This window comes from Diaporthe batatas (genome assembly GCF_019321695.1).
Source record: "Diaporthe batatas strain CRI 302-4 chromosome Unknown Contig00007, whole genome shotgun sequence".
Classification (NCBI taxonomy): domain Eukaryota; kingdom Fungi; phylum Ascomycota; class Sordariomycetes; order Diaporthales; family Diaporthaceae; genus Diaporthe; species Diaporthe batatas.
Genome location: NW_025408554.1, coordinates 1,219,842 through 1,232,741, shown reverse-complemented (window position 1 = coordinate 1,232,741; position 12,900 = coordinate 1,219,842). Strand labels below are relative to the sequence as shown.

The 12,900-nt window shown below is 55.6% G+C and overlaps 3 protein-coding genes across 3 annotated transcripts; all 3 read left to right on the top strand.

The window, feature by feature from the left end:
• Positions 1-3,087: 3,087 nt before the first annotated feature.
• On the top strand, positions 3,088-5,487 carry KVR01_006726 (uncharacterized protein; the record flags this gene model as incomplete). Its single annotated transcript, XM_044781447.1, has 4 exons — positions 3,088-4,130; positions 4,213-4,260; positions 4,317-4,571; positions 4,661-5,487. Exons 1-4 carry the CDS (start codon positions 3,629-3,631, stop codon positions 5,485-5,487), a joined length of 1,632 nt encoding a protein of 543 aa, XP_044644157.1. The 5' UTR covers positions 3,088-3,628.
• Positions 5,488-6,403: 916 nt separating this feature from the next.
• KVR01_007050 (uncharacterized protein) lies at positions 6,404-8,031 on the top strand (the record flags this gene model as incomplete). Its single annotated transcript, XM_044793973.1, has 3 exons — positions 6,404-7,843; positions 7,907-7,939; positions 8,014-8,031. The coding sequence occupies 3 exons, from the start codon at positions 6,404-6,406 to the stop codon at positions 8,029-8,031; spliced, it is 1,491 nt and encodes a 496-aa protein (XP_044644481.1).
• Positions 8,032-10,363: 2,332 nt separating this feature from the next.
• KVR01_007039 (uncharacterized protein) lies at positions 10,364-12,900 on the top strand (the record flags this gene model as incomplete). The annotated part of the gene is made up of 2 exons (XM_044787644.1): positions 10,364-11,632; positions 11,699-12,900. The coding sequence occupies 2 exons, from the start codon at positions 10,364-10,366 to the stop codon at positions 12,572-12,574; spliced, it is 2,145 nt and encodes a 714-aa protein (XP_044644470.1). The 3' UTR covers positions 12,575-12,900.

The following is a 12,900-nucleotide window of genomic DNA, read 5'->3' as shown; positions in this document are numbered from 1 at the left end:
TCAACGACTGAACTATGAAGCCTTTTAAATTATGGAAATAACTGGAAATTGGCCACATTCTCGACCCATAAGATTACTGTTAGTAACTTCAAAATCGTAAATGGTGAGATCCCACTAGCACTTGAGCAGAATAGTAATCCTCGATTCGAATAATCTCTGTGAGAGCGAACTGGTCCATGGAAATGAGCTGAGAGGCGGATGATCCTCTATAAGATGATCGACTATGGGATGATCTTTTGTGGGATCTCATTCTCTAGCTCTGGTGATAAGCTCGTCAGGCCAAGCCTTTTGAGGATGATCTCCCATAGCGTAGACTATGCAGCCTTTGTGTCTCGCATGATGACCTACATGATCAGAACCGAGTGTTTATATCATTTTCTCGAGCTTTTATGCTATTTTTAATGTTCTGCAATGTTACGGGTGCTGAGCTGAACACATAGATCACAGTGGATGAATATAAGAATGACCTAGAGGAAGAGAATAATGGAAGCCTGTACCCTCGTCGAAGCAGTCGGCTGCTGAAGATTCCGATGGTTGAATGACTACCAAAAACTCACATTCCGCCATTTGTGGTCCGTGTGCGTGTTAACCTTTGTGGTCCGTTGAAACCCTTGGAATAATGATTGCGGTATGAGACCACGGCTGGATTACCCCATTGCTCGCCTACCTAGGTACCTGGGTAGAACGTAGTGCAAGGCTGAACAAAGCATCATCCCAGATTCCAGACCAAGGAGAGAAATATCATACTCTCGGCTCGTGGATTTCCGAGATTTACACCCGGCTTTGAGTGATGACTATCTACATGAAACATGCGGCTCATTCGCATGGCACCATGCAAAATATTCAGTATGTCTGCCCTCTCAGGTTTTTGATCATAAGGGATGGTCAATAATGCATGCAAATGTAATCTGCACGCATCAGCGCATGATACTCGGGCTGACAAAGGCTTAATTTCATGAGGAAGAGAGACACGGAACCGTCTCACCGCGAGCGGCCTCGCATTGCGCAGGCTTCCATCCACTGCAGACGAGACAGGTAGTGGTGGTGAAGTAGAAGTATTAACCCCGAGGGCATAGGATAGTGACCCAAGCATCCAGGGGCTAAGGGGCCAGAATGCAAATTGTCTTTGGGGAGAGGAGAGGGCAAATTGATTGAGGCTATGTCGCCTAGTATCACGGTTTCAAGACAGGAAAGTAGATCAAACGCTCCACCTTGAATCGAGGCTGTCGATCTCCAGCCATTGCAGCGTTCATGGCGAGTGAATATGTGGTGGTTGATGGGTTGCAAGGATAGCGGAATCCTGTAGGGGCCGAAACATGCCCAGAGAAGGAGGCCATGGACTAACAGGAAACAGTGACATAACAGAATGAACTCGCCACACGCCAATACATGATGTCAACCCTCACTCCACAATAGAGCATTGACGAGGAAATGATGCACGGTGATCATGGAACAACGCTGCTGCAAAGCCGGGCGGGCTCAAGTGATCGAGACGGCAACTATGCCAAGGCGCCGCCGGCACACCCGGGGACCCCAAGAACACTCTCAGGTCAAGAGCATTAGAGCACACAGAATATGATTCGACACCCGCAAATAATAAAATTGTCCTACTAGGAGCTATGCACGCCCAGCAGTGTCTCCTTTGTGGCGCTAGGGGGGGGAGGGAGTCAGCGGATGGTTTCTTGACTGACACCGTGGCGGTCCTAGAGGAGAAACACAGCATGTTCCACGTCGGCAATTGTCTGTCCTCGAGCTCATTCAATCATGTGATCCAAGGCACACGCACGTTCAAATGTTGGCACCTGGGCTGTTATAGCACGTGTGCTCCTCAGACCATGCTGGCCCAAGTGTTACGAGCATTCCTGGGTATGCGCGCGGGTGATGCACGATGATCACCGTGCGATGGTGCGTGCCCTGGTGGCTCCAAAAGAGGAAAGAAGTACCGGTACCAAGATTCTGTGATTCTCGGACGCCGCTTCCTCCTCCCCATTCTGTCTGTCACGCAAGCCTCTAGTTCGTCTGGAAGGCGCATCGTTCTGTGGCAGGCTTGAAATAGCTCCTGCATTGCGTCCAGCCGGGCAAATGCCAGATGATTTTCAGCGTTGGGTGGGCGCGGGTTTGGATCTACGAATCGCAACCAACATTGGCTCTCTTGGCTTGTACCGCGGTGCTGGACCGCGGCTTGAGGACCAAGCCTGGAAAACAACGCGCATCTGCAAATCCATGTTTGTGTCGTTGAGCCATGCGACGGGGTTGGCCCCGGGGGTGCTGGTGTGGTGCTGGCTCGAGATGGACAGGAATAGAAGTCAGGATGAAAACCTGACGACCGGGTTTGTTCATCCCGAGTGTCAAGATGCCAAAGTTGGGCGACAGAGGCGGCGTGCCCAGATCCCAAGGCCTATCTGGATCGTCTGAAAGGCACGCTACGAGCCTGTTAGCTGCTTGGCCGCCCGCTTGGCATCCTGTGGTTGACATGACAGCCATCTGGGAAGCTGCTGTCACAGCACGCCGACGTGAAACTGCTGGGCATCCCGTCATGTTAGATCCCCGGGTGCTGGGACGCCCAGACCGTACATCCACGCCTCCTTTGTTACCCCGACGTTGTGCTGAGCCTCCAGGCCTCCACCGCTCTGCCGCTGTGGCGGGTCAAGCACTGATCGGCCCTGACTCTGCTCGTTTCTGGGCCTCGACTTGGCGGGCCGCCGCCCATCTTATTGGCTCCCCTCTCTCGGACCTGCTGATCCCACCCGCAAGTGCTCCACTGCCTGCTCCAGCCTGGCAGCCCTGGTTGCCTGGGATTTGACCACCCCCCCAGAGGGCCAAGCTTCAACGGGTGACACCCTTGGTTTAACCTTAAATCCAGCGCCCCATTGCCCCTGAGGTCTCCGCAGAGCCGCTCAACCGCTGCTGACTCCCCTTGCACCCCACCGCAAGGCCCCAGGATCTCCCTGAGATCTTCCGCGGATCTTATTGGCGATGACCTTCTCCCTCACCCGCGCAGAAGGGATCCTGAAGCAGTGATCCGAGACAGCGCCTCGGGCCAAGCACCGATCCCAGAATGTTGTCGAGAGCCTGGTCATGCCTACACGCCCCCCCCCCCCCTTCTTTTTCACCTATGAGCAATGCTGAGCACTAAACAGCAGCAGCAGCAGCAGCAGTCGATGCCTACTCGAACCTAATCAACATCTGACGTTGATCATCCCGTTGATGTTTGGCAAATCGCCAACCTCGCGGTCCTTAGCCATGTTTCGGGTCAGCCTTCCGTAACCACGTTTCCAACGGGGGCAAGCGGTACGTACCCAGCAGCATCGAACCTTGGAGGCGGGGAGCACGACTACATCGCACTGGTCGCCCGTGACACCATAATTAGGCAGATGGATGGCTCGTGCTTCTTCAATACCCAGGTACTCGGGTAGTTGAGATATATCAAGAGATTCCCGGGCTCACCGTTTCTGCGTTATTCGTTCTGCCATCATCAAGCTTCTTCGTCCTACAGGTTTGATTGTTTAGTGGTTCTTTCCAGTCTACCGGCTAGACGACGTTCCTTTCTTCCCTTTTCCACTTTATATTCACTTCTTTCGATCTTTTGATAAGACATTCCACCCATATCAGGAAATACACAGTCACTATGCATGTCAACACAAACTTCTCGTGGCAGCATGCCGTCCTGTCAGCTCTCGTCATGAGCTCGGCCGTCTCGGCCAACTATGGCACCGTACACGTCCGCCGCGGCGAGCATGCCGTCCGCGACATCCTTCCTAACGCCAACGCGAACGCCCTGAGGGAACGAGACCTACTCTCCACCCTCTCAGACCTGCTTGGCGGTGCCAGAGCGGGAGCCGGCGACGATGCTGCTGATGCGGCCGCTGGACAGGAGCAGGCCGCAAAGGGCCAAGGAAAAGGCAAGGCCAATGACGGAGCTGCCGGGGCCGCTGAGGCCGCGGCCGGCGACGACGCCGCAGACGCCCAAGAAGAGGCCCAGGGCAATGATGCCGAGGCCGACGACGAGGAGGAACAGGGCCAAGGCAAGGGGCAAGGCAAGAATAACGGCAAGGATAATGGCAAGGGGCAGGCCCAAGGCGAGGGCGCCGCCGCAGCTGGAGAGGCTGCAGCTGCAGGCGAGGCAGCCAGTAAGTCCACAAGCCCCAAGAAGATCACCTTGTCGAATCACCTTGTCATCCACGTAGGGTAGAAGGCTAACTGCACACACAGACGCTGGTGCTGCTGGTGCTGCGGGCAACGCTACCGCTGAGGCCGGAGGTAAGATGACTTCTCGTCTATATTCCTGAGAGACGGCTTCACTAACTCTTTCCCAGCCGCCGAGGGCAAGAAGGGCAAGGGTGCTGAGGCCGGAGATGCTGCCAATGCAGGCTGCGCTGCCGCTGCGAAGGGCAAGAAGGGCAAAGGTGCTGAGGCCGGAGATGCCGCCGCCGCCGCCGGTGAGGCTGCCGCTGCGGAGGGCAAGAAAGGCAAAGGTGCTGAGGCCGGAGATGCCGCCGCCGCCGGTGAGGCTGCCGCTGCGGAGGGAAAGAAGGGCAAAGGTGCTGAGGCCGGAGATGCCGCCGCCGCTGGTAAGTTGACAGCCCTCGGAACGTATTCAGTCCACCTGACACTATACTTGCATCCTCCATATGCACCGACGCTAACTCGAGTAATATAGGCGAAGCCGCCGCTGGCAACGCCGGCAATGCCACAGCTGAGGCCGGAGCCGAGCAGCAGGGCAAGGGAAAGGGCAAGGGCAAGGGCCAAGCCAACGACGACGACGATAATGCTGAGGACGCCAACGCCAATGAGAATGCTCAGAACGGACAGGCCAAGGGTGGAAACGCCAACGCTGAGGATGCCAACGCTGAGGACGCCAACGCCAATGAGAATGCTCAGAACGGACAGGCCAAGGGTGGAAACGCCAACGCTGAGGATGCCAACGCTGAGGATGCCAACGCCGAGGATGCCAACGCCGAGGATGCCAACGCTGAGGATGCCAACGCTGAGGACGCCAACGCCAATGAGAATGCTCAGAACGGACAGGCCAAGGGTGGAAACGCCAACGCTGAGGATGCCAACGCTGAGGACGCCAACGCCAATGAGAATGCTCAGAACGGACAGGCCAAGGGTGGAAATGCCAACGCCAACAATGAGGAGAACGCTCAGGCTGGCAACGCAGCAAATGCCGACGATGAGGAGAACGCCCAAGGCCAGGCCGGCAACGCCAATGATGATGAGGAGGAAGAAGCCCAGGCTGGCAACGGAGCAAACGCCCAACAGGCCGCAGCTGGCAACGCTAAAGGCGGTAATGCCAACGCCGGCGCGGGTGCTCAGGCTGCGGGTGCGCAGAACCAGGGCGCAGCAGGAGGCCAGGCCCAGGGCAGCACCGGAAACTCGGCAATCGATGCTCTGATTGCCGCTGGCAGGAACCTTCCTCCAGGCGCCGTTGGCAAGGTCAAGCTCATGAAGACCCGGAATGTCATGGCCAACGCTGAGTGGTAAATCACCCACGGGCAATGAGAAGTAAAAAGTGTGTTGAAGATATATGGGTTGTTTGATTGGTTATTGGCAAGGGATGGAGTAGATCTCCGGCCCGCATTTGGTTTTGAGGAAGATATTTGCCACATAATAATCATAAATCGTTTTCACACGTGCCATTATACTCACACATCTCTAATGGTCGTCGAGAATGTAATCAAGCTTCGCACCGCCGTCAACACTTGCCTTTCACCATACACTCCTGCCGGTGGCAACAAGTGTACAAGACCCGGTGACGACCATGGCTCACCCTCCGTCTCACGTGCCCCTCCCAAGCGCCAGTTCAAGGAACCATGACGATCACCAGTCTAGCAGCAGTTGCACACATGGATCCTCTTCAGAAGCTGATACAGGCAAGGACCAAGAGGGAGAATTTGAGAATGAAGGATAGAGGGTCATACATGGGCATGTCGGGTTCGTAAAAGCTAGCGTTAATCATATGTGTCCTTACGTGCTCACTTGCGCATGTTCCGATTCAGAAGGGGAGACAAATCTCAAAAGTCTTTACTGACGCAGTGAAATAGAAAGATTTGATTCTGCTGATCCAGCTCACCGTATTATATCGTTGAGGAGTCACGTAGGTAGCTAAGTACCTAATCAACTGTCAGACGGTATGTGATCAGCTCGTCTGAATGGCTATTCACATGCATCTCATGCAATTGCTCAAGTGCAGTTGGGGGCGTCCTAGCCTGGAGTCGTTGATGGCCCGCTTACATAAGCTGATGCCAAGCGTGTCCGGCGTGTCTAGGGGTAAGCGACGACCTGAACTGGTTCCCGTCTTGTTGACCTTTGCGTCACAGCAGCAAGTCGAGGCGCTTGTAGCAAGCCCACACGAACCTTTCCTTGAAACAGTCTGCTGCTCTACCCGTCGCCAAAAGCCATGGACCCTGGACGACAGGCAATGATAGATGGTGGGAAATCGCCCCAACGGCTAGGCAGGGACATCACAGGCCCACGGCGCGATCCAACCAACCGCATCTCCAAGCCCTCGAAACCAAGCTCTTCGAACGCCGCAGCCAATGCCGCCCGCTTTCTAAGCCAAGACGATCAATCTAGGAAGTTCGTGGCCGATGAAGACAAGTTCGTCCTCAAGCAGTCCAAGAAGAAGGCCGACATACGAGTCCGAGAGGGACGGGCCAAACCCGCCGACTATCTGGCTTTCAATCTCCGTTATATCGACAGCGACCGGGACGTCATCGACGATGATGAGGGGGATTTCGAGATCGAAGTGCCATCACCCGAGAGCATAGTGGATGGGTCAAGCTTGGCAGCGCTGAAGGAGCTGGAGGAGGGCATCAAATCCTTCCACACCCTGGAGACCAGTCAGAGGAATCGCGAGTATTGGAGCTCTCTTCTCGTACTTTGCAACGATCGGAGGACCAAGTTGCAGGGAAATGATCACGAAGGTCGCGCAGTCAGCTCTGTATCCTCAGACGTCGACAGGATTCTTGGTCCGAAGACGTTTGAGCAACTCGAGAGCTTGGAGAAGCAGATCAAGGCGAAATTACAGTCGGACGAGCAGATCGACACCGACTACTGGCAGGGGCTCCTGAGAAACCTGCTAGTTTACAAGGCGAAGGCGAAGCTCAAGAAAATTTGCGAAGCTGTCAAGGAGAGCCGCATCGAGCAGTTCAGGCTGGTGAACCCAGCCAAAGCTGATGCTCTCGCGTCGGCTAGCGGTGACAGTTCCAGGGCTGTGATCGCCTCAACAGGGAGCACTTCACGAGCGCCGAACCCGCCGGCCGCTTCTTCCTCCGCCGCCGCTGGTGCAGGGTTCGCTGACCCTGAGGGCAGTAATCCGCCACCTGGGACTGCACGGTTTGCTTCGAGTGGCGCGCAAGACTTTTCCCAGGCTACCAGGGCCCTCTACGAACGTGAGGTTGCGCGCGGGATAAGCGAAAATGAGGAGATCTTCACGGCAGAGGAGGCTGTCCCCAGCGCCGCGAGCCCGAAATGGGCCGACAAATATCGACCTCGCAAACCCCAATACTTCAATCGTGTTCAGATGGGATACGAGTGGAATAAATATAACCAAACCCACTACGATCACGACAACCCGCCCCCCAAGGTGGTCCAAGGGTACAAGTTCAACATCTTCTACCCCGACTTGATCGACAAGACCAAGGCACCCACATTCAAGATCATTAGGGAAGGCGGCCGCCGGAGAGGAGAGTCCTTTGCCGCGGCTGGAGAGGAGGATACGTGCCTGCTCCGATTCATCGCAGGTCCGCCGTATGAAGACATTGCATTTCGAATCGTGGACCGGGAATGGGACTACTCAGCGAAGAGGGATCGGGGCTTCCGCAGCAGCTTTGACAAGGTACGTCACTTTGTCCATCCAGCTGGCGTCAAATCGCACAATTGCTGACCGAACCGTCTAAAGGGCATTCTTCAATTACATTTCCAGTTCAAGAAGGTTCGTAGCGAAATCGATGAAGCCCCGATTGTTATGTCACAAGGACAGATGAAAGATTAACGACTTTTGTGCAGATTTACTACAGAAAGTAACGTCAGCGACGAGGAGTCTCTGTTCGAGATGTGCATGCAAGCATCTGGCCCAAGAGTACCTCCACCTGAAAGGTCAGCTGTCTGATGCACACGCCGACGTGGGGGCCGGCAGGGAACGAATACATGGTCAGTCGTTTAACCACATGAGGCCATTTCATGGCAGGGGTAGACCTGGTATCCTTAGTGCCATCATCTGGCGGGCAAACAGATACGATGCTGGAAGGGTGGTCATTGTTGTGATGGCCATTGTCACGGGCACTTATGTAACTGCATCATACGTTGCAAATGGTGTGAGGCGCATGGAACTAATGGCAGGCAATAGGCTTTCTGTGAAACCTCACCGGTACTATCGCGGCCTCCTCAACCCGCTGTCCGCGTCCCGACACACTGATCTTAACCGCGCCACCGTTATGCTCTCAGCCATCGAGTCTGGCCGCGCTCGCCCGGCAAGTGACCTGTGACACCTTCAGCTGCCTGCGGCTCCCTGTTGGGAAGGCTGATGCCGCTAATTGCTCTTGTACACCCTTATCATGGTCCCCTTACACTTGCACTGGTTGACCGTTGGCCTCCAATGGGTACACGACTGCGTGGTTTCAACACTCGGGCGGATGTTGTGTTTGTATCCACTGTCGACATCCCACGAGGCAGTCCAGCGGGGGCGGTGAGGTCAAATTGCTGAAGAGGCTCACTCCCTTCCTCTGGCCATTCTTTGAGATGCATGCAACCATGACCCAGCTGAGACTGATTAACGATAGATCCGGACCGACTTTTCTAGTCTCTTCCAGATGCTTCACCTTCCCGTCTTCATGCAAGCCATCTTCCTTCAAGCGGGAATGGTCCACATCTCTTGCCCCTTGGATACATGGTCATGGTCTGTCCCGCAGCCTTCTTTCAAACGAAATCATTGGTAGCGCTGGCGGGATCGAATGCAGCCTCCCGTACGTCTCAGCGACTCAGCCGTCACGGCTCTGACAGGCACAAGAAGCCCGGATCCGCCTGGGGACGATGGAGGAGGGTCACCATCCCAGAGAAGTGCTGCCCAAATCTACACTTGCCTGGCTTCCGTTAGGCAAAAGGCACGATTAGGTACCTGTCTCTTTGAGCTGCCAGGCAGAAGCCATGTCAAGCCTCACCTTTCCTCTATCAAAGGTACACAGTTCTTTATGCCCGCCTGTTGTGCCACAAAGCTCGCCTTTTCCTTACGTTTCCTTTTACCTCGCCTTGGTGTCACTCTGAGCTCAGTGGTAGCGATGACATCCCCATGCCCTACCCCCATGCTACCCAGGCTGAGCCCCCCGTTACGTCTTGGGCTGACACCTTGGCCGGCGTGCGAGTAGGGTGGCCTCAACGGCTTTGTGGCTGCTTTGGTACATATGCGAGCACTTTAGGTGCTTAGCAGCCATGGGAGATCCCGTAGTATCTTGGGGCAGTGGGAACAGATCCTCAGATGTAACTCACACCTTCATCTGCCAGGCGACAGTATGCTATCTGGCCCAGTCCACACCGTCTCATCAGTGTCGATATGGCAGCAAGCCATACCTCGTTTGCATGGGCTTTTATTACTACACTGCCCGCCCACGCACGCGCAACCAATGCCAGCACACAAGCACGCACGCAGCAGGCACGCACACTAACTTACACACCTGCCTGGGTTTGTGTGTAGAGGAGGACCAGTCAGCCCCGCATTCCCAGCGTGGAAGTACAAAGTAGAATGTATACTGTACCGGGCTCTGTTGAAGCATGTATGAGCTGGCAGGTTACTTGTCATTTGCATCACTGGCCTTGCATTCGCTAGGAGCACTCCTCGAAGGTTCAGATGTACCCCTCTCTCACAAAACCCCCTGTCCCGAGGTCTGCTTCAGCGTATGCCGACCAAGACGTAGCCTGGGCTACCCTTGCCTGTCTTTGTCTGGAAATAGCGTTCCTTATGTGGGCTACAGGCAGATTTACGACCCATTTGGTTTGAGTGACATCGAAGGCCAATCTGGGTCAACCACTGGCCCAGATCGTCTTCTTCATCCTATCGGAGGAAGACGAATAAGGACGGGATGGACGGAGGGAGGAGAGAGGAAAGCAGATATTAGTGAAGGCAGTATCCTCCGAACCACAAATGTTCGAGCAGAGCTCCTACCTACACACGCCGCGGTCTGCAGGCTCCCATTCACCGTCAGCTTCTGGATTGTCTCCCCGTGCTGCAGTTCGTCATATCAAGCACCACAAGCAAGCACCTGCCTGACACCCAAATCAATCCCGCAAGTTGTTGTCTCTGGTTTCCTCTTGACTCGTCGCTATCATTGTTTCACTCTATCCCAACCTTGGCCGCCAAACAGGAATGATCCGGATGACTCAACAACATCTATTGTTTCATAGCCGAGACAGAGACCACATTTATCGCGAGTTGCAGTTGCTATCGCCGTCAATCCTGAGCATTGTAATGCAGTACAACGGAGACAAGATGGCTCAAGACGCTGAAAGCGTGGGTGGCTTCCCGCCGATCGCCTCCCCCGACGCCTCCGGACCATACTCATCGTGCGGCAACGTCCATCTGAAACATGAGTATTCCTTCTGCACGACACAAGCATCTCTTGAGGCTATCACAGACGTCAGCCCGAGCATCAACGGTACCTACCTGCCTGCCACTATCCCTCCCCAAGCTCATGATCAGCGCCGCACGGCGGCAGTCACGGCCTCGTCTGATGATCAAGACGGCTCAGTAGATGGAACTGGGCGCGATGGCTCATCTCCAACGCAACGGCAACTGGTTTTGGATCCTCATTCCAAATATGATGGATATGACACAGAGGCCCTGTCGCAACGGCTGCAAAACGTCCAGAGGGGCCACTCGACTGGCTTCGACGGCTACAGCCCTGACACTATATCCAAGGCAGCCGCTGAGAGCGTCTCTACCCGTCGGCAAAGCCTCACCTACAATGTCGTCAACCGCAGCGACAGGCTATCCTTGTATGACCCGGACGTACAGACCCAGCGGGCGGAAGAATGGACGTCTGTGGAGTGTTGCGCCCCCTCTCAAGATCCCCCGTACCAGCAGCCACTCCACCCCGCGAGTTGCTTCACTTCCATCTCAGCTGTGGATCGAGCGCAGTCTTCCTCTACGCCCTACACTGTGGAAGCGAGCAAGCCAGGACTGTCCTACCAAAGCATCCAAGCAGACGACCTTGCCTTTCCTTTGGCACATGGATTACCGGTATACGACCCCCGTAGCCACCCAGATGCTGTCGCAATACCAACCCTGTCTCCATGCAGCAGCACTCTAGCCATGGGAAGCGACGCCATCTGCATCCGACGGGAGGACACGGCGCCACTTTCTGACCCTGATGTCGACATGGACGCGGACATGGCCTACAACCCAAACCTCTACGACGCCGAGGATGTTCGCAGGTCTAGGTCATCGACTGAGCCTGTGGGAGGTAAGAATGACGAGCCGTACGCGCAGCTCATCTACAGAGCCTTCATGTCACGGCCCAACAAGTCGATGACTCTGCAGGAGATCTACCAGTGGTTCCGGGAGAACACAGACAAGGCAAAGAGTGCCGGAAAAGGGTGGCAGAACTCCATCCGCCATAATTTGTCGATGAATGGGGTAGGCGATTCTTTTACCGGTGTGTGGAGGTGGAAGGAGTGCGGCTGACAAGTGACAATTCTGTAGGCATTCACGAAGCGGTCTTCAAATCAGCCGCCCCTGAACAGCGACGGGAGTCTGTCTCTGGACGCTTCGGGGGCGGATGGGAGAAAGTCAACTGAGTGGTTTCTCGAATCGAGGTATTATAGCGGCGTTGAGAGCACCACCAGGTATCGCAAGGGTAACAGCAAGAGTGGTGGGCGGAACACGCGGGGAGATCGAGCGATCGATGGGAACGTCAAGGCCGTCTCAGGCAGAAAAGGTGGTTATCAAGCCGCCCAGAACCGGAAAAGAACGAAAGCTGAACAGCAACAAGAAGCAGCTCGGCAGCGGAACCAACGCCTTCAGCAATACAGGCCTCACTTATATGCAGCAGATGAGGACGGCCACTTCTACCCTGAATACCCCGCCCAATTTGCCGCGAACACGTCCTCCCCCTTTCAGATACAAGCTCCTCCCATCCTGAACGGACACGGCGGGATGCCACGCGGCCGACAAGGGCACCTGGACATCAACTACTTCCAGCCCCGGCTGCCGGAGAGCGCACACGACACGCACGGGCAAGGGCTGGCAGGCGATGCCGACCCTGCTGCCGAGCCAACTACGCCCCCGGGCTCCGGCCACGACTCGCAGATGGGCGAGCTCTCATGCGAAAACGAGTACCACTCGTACATGCCGGCGTTTCTCGTCCGCAACGATGCCAGCTACCACCACCCGGCGGCAGCGGCACTGTCACCTACAGGCTACCCGCCGCAACCGGCCTACACGCTCAGCCAGGTAGGGGGCGCCTTCGAGCCCCCCTCGGGAATCGAGGTCCCTCTGTTCCTCGGCGGCAGGAATATGACGGCCGAGGAAGCAGCCCTGATGACAGGAAACCCCTGGGTGAACGAGGGGCCATACTGAGGATGAGACTCTCCCCTCCTCTCCGATATCCCGCCAGCTGGCGTATCCCCCAGCCCTCCTCGCCATCCTCCGGTCTTTTCTCTCGCAATCTCTCTCTCTCTCTCTCTCCCTCTCTGTTTGCAGCATGCCTCCTCAAGAACTGGACTACGAGAAGGAATGCGACACGCTGCAGCATCTGCAGGCAAATGTCGTTCGATGTTTTCCTACACTAGTGCTTTCATGCGCCGCAGCTTGGGGCATGTTCGTTCAGGGTTGGTTGGCGTACCCGTTGCTGCATGCGACGCCGACGCGCAGGCTGGTGCTCAGCCCTAAAAGGAACAGGAGCC